The sequence below is a fragment of the Guillardia theta genome, assembly GCF_000315625.1.
Source record: "Guillardia theta CCMP2712 unplaced genomic scaffold GUITHscaffold_149, whole genome shotgun sequence".
Taxonomy (NCBI): domain Eukaryota; class Cryptophyceae; order Pyrenomonadales; family Geminigeraceae; genus Guillardia; species Guillardia theta.
In genome coordinates this window covers 8,622-19,197 of record NW_005434525.1, presented here as the reverse complement: position 1 = coordinate 19,197, position 10,576 = coordinate 8,622, and the positions used below count along the sequence as shown (strand labels likewise).

The 10,576-nt window shown below is 53.4% G+C and overlaps 3 protein-coding genes across 3 annotated transcripts; 1 reads left to right on the top strand and 2 right to left on the bottom strand.

Moving 5' to 3' along the window:
• Window positions 1-5,535: 5,535 nt before the first annotated feature.
• On the top strand, window positions 5,536-7,896 carry GUITHDRAFT_147320 (hypothetical protein; the record flags this gene model as incomplete). Its single annotated transcript, XM_005821205.1, has 1 exon — window positions 5,536-7,896. The coding sequence occupies one exon, from the start codon at window positions 5,536-5,538 to the stop codon at window positions 7,894-7,896; it is 2,361 nt and encodes a 786-aa protein (XP_005821262.1).
• An 862-nt stretch (window positions 7,897-8,758) lies between these two features.
• Window positions 8,759-9,205, bottom strand: GUITHDRAFT_43371 (hypothetical protein; the record flags this gene model as incomplete). Its single annotated transcript, XM_005821204.1, has 1 exon — window positions 8,759-9,205. A coding segment is annotated over one exon (447 nt), but the record flags the coding sequence as incomplete, so codon positions are not given.
• Window positions 9,206-10,195: 990 nt separating this feature from the next.
• Window positions 10,196-10,576, bottom strand: GUITHDRAFT_45348 (hypothetical protein; the record flags this gene model as incomplete). Its single annotated transcript, XM_005821203.1, has 1 exon — window positions 10,196-10,576. A coding segment is annotated over one exon (381 nt), but the record flags the coding sequence as incomplete, so codon positions are not given.

Here is a 10,576-nt window from a genome sequence, read left to right as displayed (position 1 = left end):
AGGAGGAGGAGGAGGGAGGAGGATCACTTTCTAGTCGTGCTCATGTCAACTTGCTGGAAGGCTCCCCATATCGCATCCTTCGGCGGGTCAACGCGTCAACCTCTAGTCACCTCCTGACGCACCAGCTTGTTCGATGGAATCCCGATGCCGCTGTAAAGCACATGAGCGAAGGGACCGATGAAGATGAAGATGTGGATGTTAATGTTGATGTTGATGCGGATGTAGATCTAGATGCATATGTACAAGTGGATGAGGATGTAGATGAGGATGTAGATGTGGATGAAAACCATCAGAAACACATTTTTCTGTTCAACACATGAGAGAAGCCCGAGCAACAAGCAACGAAGGACAGGAGGAGCAGAATGAACGAAGACCGAACGAGCAGAAGGAAATCAAGCAAGAAAAGCGGAGGATGTAGATGATCATAATCATGAGCATGTAGAACAACTCCAACAGAAGTCATATTCCCATCACCTGTCGCTGACTTCGACAATGCAATGATTGTCTACCATCTTCGCACTGATCCTGATAAACCCGCTGAAACAATCATTCGTCATGAGCAAGAAGGTACAACTCAAACCCCTCGAACGAACAAACCTCGATGTGAACTTGATCGAGTTGCTCACAAGGTTCGTAATGATCTAGTCAATCATCATCAAACTTGCTCAACGTCTCCACAACAGCCATCAGAGCATTTGCATCACCTGGATAATCCTCCCAGAGTCTCCTTTGATGGCCGGCAGCTTCTGGTCGACCTGACAGTCACACAGTCAGCAGACAGCTCGTCGTCTGTCATGGAAGAGAACAAGAAGAGACTGACCATGTTCTTCAGCTCGACCCCTCCCTTCACTAGCGGATGAAGCATGTCGATCACCGTCTCTGCGACCTGTTGTGCCGTCATGAGGTCATAGGAAGAGCCAGCATCGCAATGAGAGCTCATGCCGGTCAGATGTCGAACAGTACAGGATACAGAACAAGGAGGGAAAGAGAAAAGAGAGGAAGGAGGGGAGAGAAGGAAAAATGCTTTCCTGGTAGATTGAGACCCATTCGGCCTTGATGACAAGTTTTTGCTGCTTCAGGGAGGCAGCATCGAGAATATCATTGACGAGCTGAAAGAAAACATCACGAATCAAGTACAGCAGAAGCCAGGGCGAGGCAGGACAAGAGAAGAGAAGAGAAGAGGATTATAGAGAACAGGTAGAAGGGAGGCAAAGAACGTGCATGCAAAGGAAAGAGAAGAAGGAATCTAGCAAGATTGAGAATGTTCTGACCTGTGAAAGTCGAACTCCACTTGACTTGATCACTTTGAGAGTTTTCAACTCCGACTGTCAACGTCTAAGGGCAGAGCAAAGGACAACAAGAGAAACATCGTCTACATCAGCAAGCACAACATATGACAATCGAAGGATCATACAGACATTTACAATCCTATTCAATTTCTACGTGTCCAAACTATAAACCACAGATTCATCTCAGTCAACATTCAATCCTTCTTACCGCACTCTTGTTTCCTAATTGAATGAGCGATTCGGTCAACCCGATGATTCCATTCAACGGCGTTCGCAACTCGTGCGAGATCGCAGCGAAGAAATCCTGTGACTTGTCACATCGCCAGCTATGATGTCTTCCTTCAACCTGTTGCGCGCTCTGTGCAGCAATGAGCTCGAACTCAGTCGTCTTCAAGCTTGTGATATCCTGTCACACGATGAGAAACCAGTGGTAGCCTCCATCCCAGGCTCGTCTCGTCCAAATGTACTCTTATCTCATCAGATTTTCATAATCTCAAAAATCAAAACTCACTTTTACATCAAACGATATTTCACTTCTTCCATATGCATTATCACCACCACCATCTCCATATTTCTAAACCCTAAACCCTAAATCCTCATCCTCTTCGTCTCACCTGTTCCATAACGAGGATGCTAAGAAATCCTTCCACCGGATCCAACAGCGGGATGAAACGGATCTTATGCCAGACTTCTTTGACATCTCGTTTCCGCAGCACTTTCCTGACCTCAACCTGCGATGAATGTACTCAAACACTCTCCTCTAAAACCTCTTACAACTTACCTCGATCGTTTCATCACCATTCTTCATGTTGTTCACCTGCAAAACAATTTTCAATTCCTTCACAGCCGACTCCACATCCCAAAGATTTCGAAACTTCTACTTTCAATCCATCGCATCATTTGCCCATGATTGCCATCTCCATCATCGTAACAACACCAACCCCAACTCCAACTCCAACGTCGTCATTATCATCAACAACTCCAACTCCAACAACTCCAACAACTCCAGCAACATGTTGACAACCTTCGTCTGCAGATCGTTCAGCTGTGCCTCACTATCCCAGATACACGTCCTCCATATCCTATCCATGCTCATTGAAAATTCTTCCGCGCTGGTTTCGGACGTGCTGTCCGAGCTGGGCCGATCGAAGTCTTTTCCTTGCTTCCAGTAGTATTTCTCACCACTGACGTTCATCGAGACGAAGGTTCCATCCATCTTGAACACTGAAGCGATGACGTCAATATGCCTCAGCAGCTCGTGGGACCTCCGCGATTGTGCTGATAGCTTTTTCTCCACCTCGTTCTGCTCCCCCTTGGTCGTACAGAAAATCAACACAAGAACCTTCGTCTCGCTCTTCCACTTGTACTGCTTGACTTTATCAGGTGGGAGAGTGATCTGAATCGGACGCATCTCCATCTTCAGCACAACGGGAGCTGGGCAGGTGGACGGGTGAACAGTCTTCAGCTCGTAGGCTGTTTCCCAGTTCAGCTGGATCTTATGGAACATGGAGTCCATCCACTTGCGAGCTGCTACGGAGGTACCAGTGTTGCAGTCGATCCCAAGGAACTCTTGGTACGTCTTGTTGTAGCAGCTGCAGATTGCTGAGTTGCCGTAGAGATGGAAGGAGAACTCCGGGTCGAAGTCCATGATAAAAATCGGCTCCTTCAGCTCCTCAAAGATCTTTAAGTCTTCTAGCGTGTAAGTTCTGGTACAGACAGGCAATCGAGCATCTGGAGCCGTCATGGCACCGTACGAAGAACTACAGCAAGGTGTTCTCTCTTCCAGTTCCCTCCTCGCGCCTCTGTCAACTGCGAGATGTCATGTCAGATACGTAGAGGACAGGAGAACGACACAAGTTATATCAACCACACTAAAGTGCACTAAGCAGCCTATCCTTGAAGTAGCATTGCTGTCTGCTGCTTTACACACGTCTCTTCTTGTGTCCAGATCTCTTCGAAATCTACATCATACTGAGCCCACACCTCATCTCCCACCCCGCCCCCTCCCCGCTCGTCTCGCTCTGTCTGTCTTGCTCGCTCTGTCTGTCTTGCTCGCTCTGTCTGTCTTGCTCGCTCTGTCTCTCGCTCTGTCTCTCGCTCTGTCTCTCTCAGTCTCCCTCCCTCCCTCCCTCCCTCCCTCCCTGTCACTGCCTCCCTCCCTCCCTCCCTCCCTGTCACTGCCTGCCTGCCTGCCTGCCTGCCTGCCTGCCTGCCTGCCTCTCCGTCTCTTCCTGCTCCTGCTCCTGCTCCTGATCCTCCTCCACATCATCATTTCCATCATCATCATCTCCATCATCATCATCATCATCATCTCCATCATCATCATCTCCATCATCATCATCATCATCATCATCATCATCATCATCATCATCATCATCATCATCATCGCATCATCATCATCATCATCATCATCATCTCCATCATCATCATCATCATCATCATCTCCATCATCATCATCATCATCATCATCATCTCCATCATCATCATCATCATCTCCTCCATCTCCTCCATCTCCTCCATCCCCCCCCATGCTCCCTGGTTCATGCCAATATCCATTCGACCGATCAAGGGTGGGGTCCTGAATACAACCCCTTCATTTGACCTATTTTTGTGGGGTAGTCACTAGTTTTGGGGAGGCACCGGGATTGGCCTGTCCAAGGGGTAGGGTGAGGAATCACAGAGTGGGTAGAGGAAACATGAAAATTGCGAAATAAGGGTAGGGTAGTATGAAATAAAGGGGTAGTAGGTATCAGGTTTGTTGAGAAAGAGTATAAGGTAGGATATCATGTGAAATATATTGGAAGAGATCATATAGAAATGAGATTGTGGGGTAGCCAGAATTCACATTGGATTGTAGTAAACATATACCATGGGTAGGGTATGACCCCAAGGTAGGTAGATGGGGTAGTGTGTAAAGTGAAAGTGCTTTTTGAAAAATTGATGTCAAAAATTGGATGTGGGTAGTGCACAGGGGGTGGTTAGGTTGAATTTGAACTATGAGGGGTAGTATATTTGAAGTAGAAATTACCTGGAAATCAATTCCAAAACGAGGGGTGGTATCATGTTGGGGTGGGGTTCCTGGAGGGAGGGGTGGGCGGGTGGTAAAATTCTGGAACGTACTGAAACCAGTGTGAGTAGTAGTAAAGAAGGCAGACAAACATCAAGCCCGCCTCAAGCACACTGTAAAAGTTGGAAAAAAAACCATGACCACTTAAAGAAAAACATTTGAATTTCTTTCCGGTAGTTTCAATAATTGGATGCAAAGTTTTGAACATTATTTTTGAAATTTATATTGGTGCGAATCTCAAGATTTTCATTACAGCAAACCATAGCGAGTTCTACAGAAATGTTTGAGGTAAATTTGAAATTTTGATATGAATATTCAATCAACTCGAAATATAACGGGAGACTGGTTACAGACTGGTACTACCCCACCGTTCCATACATCATATCCATTTGGTACCCAGCAAGTACCCCTAACATTTCCAGGAAAAGACCGAGTAATATCACGTGGGGTACCTACCCCTACCCCTCATCATTGGAATGCTGGTAAAGTTTATGTGTCAAACGCTGCGATCTCGAGGATCCGACTATTCCACACGCCCTCCCCCCCCCACTCGTCCAAACAGCACCCTCTCCCTCTCCCTCTCCCTCTACCTCTCCCTCTACCTCTTCCTCTTCCTCTCCCTCTTCCTCTCCCTCTTCCTCTCCCTCTCCCTCTCCCTCTCCCTCTCCCTCTCCCTCTCCCTCTCCCTCTCCCTCTCCCTCATCCTCTCCCCCCCCCTCTCCCTCTTCATCCTCCTCTCCCTCTTCATCCTCCTCTCCCTCTCCTTCCTCTTATTTCTCTTCCTCGTCCTCCTCCTCCTCCTCCTCCTCCTCCCCCTCCCCCTCCTGTTTCCCCCTTCTCTTGATCATCTTGCATGTCTTGCTCTCTTTCATCCTGCTTCTCCTGCTTCAACCTGCTCCTGCTCCTCTTTTCTTGTATTATGTTTACTGCGCGCGTTTTGATTGCTTTCCTTCCACCTGGCCTTTGACTGACTTGATGATGAAACAGATGAAGTTGCCTTGACTACATTGCAAGTAAGTGCCACCACAACTCTGTGCTCCCTCGTTTTCGATCTCTTACGAAGTGATCTTGAAGCTGGGAGGAGGAGGAGGAGGAGGGGGGGGGGAGATGGGGGGTGGAGCAAGAAGAGCGTCAGGAACGGGAGGAGGAGGAGGAGCGGGCGGAGCGGGAGGAGCGGGGATGTCGACGGGAAAGGGCAAGGGCGATTCGGCCCCCTGCAGCAGGCTGGGGGTTCTTCATGCCTACTGCAAGGATGGGCGCTGTGCAGCGATCCGCAGTCACCTGAGGTCCATGTGCGGGAGAGGGGAGAGCCTGGACGATCGGTTGCGGAGGTACGAGGAGCACATGCATAGGATGAGCGACTCGAGCGTATTCTTCTGCTCTCGTCCTGTGGAGGCGATCCTGAGCAAGAAGTCGTTCCTCATGGTCCTGCTCTTCCTCTCCCTGATGTTCTTCCTGCAAGTCGTGGGATGGACGGAAAGGCTGACGACGAGAGGGAGGAGAAGAGCGCAGTGCTTCCGATTCTCAGTCAGGAGGCTGAGAAACGGCCGGGAGTGTGAGGGCCCAGTGAATGTCAACGGGATTGGGATGCTGGAGGACGAGAGCGACGTCAGACACAGCCTATACAACCCTCTCCCCCTCTCCCCCCTCCTGGTGGACAGCGGAAACTGCACCCTACTCATCTCCTATCCTCGTCCAGTTGACATGAACGGTTTCTTCATCGTCACTGGGGAGGATCGGGAGGAGCTGGACCCCCTTCGCTTCCTCCTTGAAGGCTCCGCGTGCGACGGAGCATGGGAGACGGTCGGAGGCTCAGGCTGGAGGTTCGACTGGAGGAAGATGAACAACCATGATCGCAGCGTCTTCTCCTTTACTGATGAGCAGGACTACTCGCTCCCCCTCCTCCGAAATGCTACCTCCGTCCTCCTCTACCACGTCCCCGTCCTCCAGACCAGCCTGGTCATCCTCCTCAACCTGACGAGAGCGCTGGTGATGGGCGTGCCGGCGGTCCTGGGGCTGTGCAGTAGGGAGAAGCAGGGGAAGCAGGCGGTGCAGTGCGGGAGCATCGGGACTATAGTCTTCCTCTCCCTCCTCATCCTGGTAGACGGGAGCAACGCAACAAGCCTGATCGCCGACCTCCTCCTTGCCATCGGCTTTCTGCTCTGCCTCGTCTTCTTTGAGGACGAGACGCACTTTTGGGTCTCCTCCGTCCTGATCTTCTCCTCCTGGTGCGCGAGCGGTTTCTTCCTCTCCTACTCCCCGGCCTTCCATGCTGGCCTCCTGATCTCGCTCAGCAGCATCGCCATCCTCCTCTATCGCGACCATGTCATCTCCACTTCCTGCAACATCGTGGAGCATGACAGGAGCAGGTACGAGTCTGGTTGGCGGCTGTTCCTGCTGTACCTCGGGCAGCTGGAGCATGCGAAGAAGCTGTCCAAGTTCCTCCGATTCATCGTGGGGAGCGCGTCCATACAGAGGATGCAGGCAGACGAGCTGGTCCGGCAGGCCATGAGGAGGAGGACGTTGGGGTTCCGCCTGAAGCAGCTGCTGCTTCCTGCTGCTGTCGACGGTGTCATGCAAGTAGACGGGGAGGGCAACCCTGTCTGCTCCCTCCAGCGTCTGTACGCCCAGGCCGCGGTCTTGCGCGTCTTGCTGGCGAGGAAGGTGAGGAGGTGGGCGAGAGCGTCGGGGGGATACTTCGTGGTGAAAGACGAGGAGGGGAGGCTGGCGTTTGTGACGTGGGATGAGGCCTGCCAGCAGCAGAAGCTAAGAGAGGAGGGGAGATGGCTGACGGCGAGGGATGGGGAGGAGGCGGAGCAAGTGGATCGGCCGGGTCGGAGGAAGGGGACGCTTGCTGCGGGGAGGAGGACGAGGGGAGGACGAAGGGATCAGTGGGAGGAATGGGAGGAGGTCATGGCGGATGATGAGATGCCGGAGAACCGAGTACTTCAGGAGCAGCAGTATGGGAAGGGGATACTACAGCAGCAGCAGCTGGGAGCGGACGAGGAGGGGGAAGGAAACAAGCAGCAGCAGCTGCTGCTGCTGCTGGAAGAGGAGGAAGAGGAGGAGGAGGAGCATGGGGAGATCCCATCCTGCATTGTCTCGCTGAAGCCGAGAGGGAGGGCAGTAGAGAAGGTGATGAGATCGTATGGGGGGCAGGTGGGGAGGCTGCTGGACGTGTGCAGGACGAGGATCGTGTTCGACGACATAGGAGGGGTATCGATGTGCGTCGCGGGCATCAAGAGGGACAGAGAGGTTGACGTGCTGCGAGTGAAGAACAGGATGACGGAGAGAGTCAGGCTGAGCGAGGAGGAGGGGGAGGAGGAGGGGGAGGAGACGGTGGGGGGGAGGAAGGAGGGGGACAGCCTGGGGAGGAGGGACGTCATCCTCAACCTCGCTCTTCGCAGCGAGGAGGCAGCGGCCCTGGGCGTCTCGCGCCATGTCTGCGAAGTGCAGCTTGAGGTTGTGACAATGGCGGCGCTGCGGACGGAGGAGGCGCACCAGCGATACGTACAAGTGAGGAACCTGAGGAGAAGATAGGAAGAGGAAGGAGAGAGAGGAGGAGAGAGGAGGAGAGAGGAGGAGAGAGGAGGAGAGAAGAGGACCGAGGAGGAGGAAAGGATGTGGGTGAATCGGTAGATGGATGGATTCTATTAGAAACAGAGGGTTGAAACATGCTATCCTTTATCCTTAGGAGCACATCGCAAAGCACTTTTTCTCCTCTCCTCTCCTCTCCCCTCTCTCTTCTTCCCCTCTTCTCTCCTCTCCTCTGTCTCTTCCTCCCCTCTTCTCTCTCGCTTCCTCGCTCAAACACATGGTGTCTCAACTCATCTTAGTTCATTATCGTTTAGACATCCTCCATGTTCAAAACTCTCTCCTCCTCCTCCTCCTCCTCCTCCTCCTTCGTCCTATGGTACAGGCAACCGTCCTAGGTCCGGGGGATGCCCTCAGGAAACAGCATGAAGCTTCCTTTCATCTGATGATCGACGCTCCTTGAACGCGCAAACTCATCTGCAGGAGGAGGACTACAAGAAATTCCTTCCTCCTTCCTCTTCATCTCATCGATCTCTCCCCAGTCGCTCGTGCTCATGCACTTCCAGCCCACAAGGCACCGCAGCTGCTCCTCTATCACCTTCTGCTTCAAGCTGCTCTTCCTCCTCCTCCTCACGGTGCAGATGGGCGTGCTCTTGTCCTTGGACTCCCCCTCCTGGCTCGACGTCTCCTTGTCCGTCTCCTCTCCCTCCTCCTCCTCCTCCGTCTCGCTCTCCACAGGCCGCTCGTTCCCCTCCTCCTCCTCCTTGGGGTACACAGGATGGACAGACATGGACCGTCCTCTCGCCCATCGCTCGTACAGCTTCGCATGCTCCTGCTGCTGGAGGATTCCCAGCCCTTGCAAGAACTTGTCGCTTACATGCACTGAGTTCTCAAGCGCGTTCTGCTCCAGCATCTCCACGTCCCTCATCGCCTGCCCCACCACGTGAAACCTCGACTGCTTTCTCCCCAGGATCCCCGACGCCACCACCCCCACCGAGATCCCGATCCGGCACCCTACATCGCACCCCTTCTCCCTCCTGTAGTCTGCCATCACCCGCAGCATCTTCCTGGCCAGCGCGAGCATGGCGGAGCAGGAGGTCTGAGTCACTTCCTTGAGGTACCAGTCCCTGTCGCAGGGCAGCCAACCAGCCACCATGTAAGCGTCGCCGACCGTGTCGATCTTGAAGAGTTTCTTATCCATCACCTCCTCGTCGAAGCGCGAGAAGATATGGTGGACCATCTCAGCAATCTGCAAGGGGATCATCGTCTGCGACATGGCGGTAAACCTGCAGATGTCGAGCTGAAGCACGACCGCTCGCTTCATCATGCAAGGCATCTTGAACGACGTGTGAACCATCTGGTGTGCAAACTTGGTCGGCACAAGATCCACCAGCACTTCCTTGAACTTGCTGAGCTCAAACTCGATGAGCTGGTACAGCCTCCTCCTCCTCCTGGAACAAAACCTCAGGCTCCTGGACCGGAACCAGTCGAGGATGAGGACGAGGAGGGTAACGGCAAGGTAGAGCTCCAGCTCCATCCCCGTCGGCTTCCTGACCCACATGACGGCAGCTAGCACGGCTGAGTTCACGCACCACAGCCCGGAGAATCGAGCGAGGGTGACGGAGTCGAAGATGAAGTGCGTGCTCATGAATGCGCTGCCAGATACGTACAGGAAGATCCAGACGGGGGGGCTGAGCACCAGGCGGAGGAGGAGGAGGACGAGGGCCGTGATAGGGTGCACGGTCATGATCCACTCGCCCTGCGGATGGCGCAGGATGAGCATCTTCGAAAGGTTCTCCCAGCAGAAGTAGCAAAGGGCGAACATGGCGAGCATGTGGAAGAAGTGGAGCAGGAGCCCGAACCAGCCGCCATGGCAGTAGGAGATAGCAAGCGCTCCCCAGTGGCCGATGAGCTGCATCTCAAAGCCGATCCAAAGGTCGAACGCCTGCTCCTTGAGAAACTGCTGGCTGCTGATTGCAGAGGTGTACTCCACCTCGTCCTTGTCCAGGACCTCCCCCCTCGACGCCTTCCACTTCTCCTTCCTTAGCTCTAGCTCCAGGATCTCGTCGTTGAACTCCTCCACGTCCACGGTAGTCGGCGACTCCGACTTGTACAGCTTGCTCTTCCAAGAAAGCCCTGCGGGCTTGCCAAACTTGTCCTCGCATGCCTGCTGCTCGCGCACAACTTCGAACACCTCCATAAGCCCCTTCCCCTTGATCTGCTTCTCCCCCCTGGACACCACCGAGAGCTCCCCAGGGAGGTCGGACTGCTCAGAGAGGGCCCTTGCGAACTTCGACGAGCACAGGATCTTGTTCACCTCAGCATACTTGCACATCCTCGCCGCTGTGTTTGTCGTATCCCCATACACGCAGTAGAACGATCGGTGCCTTCCTATCACAGCCCCCGCTGCTGCTCCACAGTGTATCCCCACCTTCAACCCCAGCTGCATGTCCTCGATCTTCTGCATCTTTGCAATGCACACCAACTCCGACGCTAGCTGGCACATCTTGCGGTAGTACATACCCGGGTAAGGCCGCTCCTGCACTGCCCTGTCGAACGGCATGGCGGCGCGAGGGCACGTGATGATGTACCAGTCGCCAACATGCTGGTACTTGTACATGCCATACCTCGCCACGGCGTCGTCGAACTTCTCAAAGACGACATCCAACGTCTCGAACACGTCAGC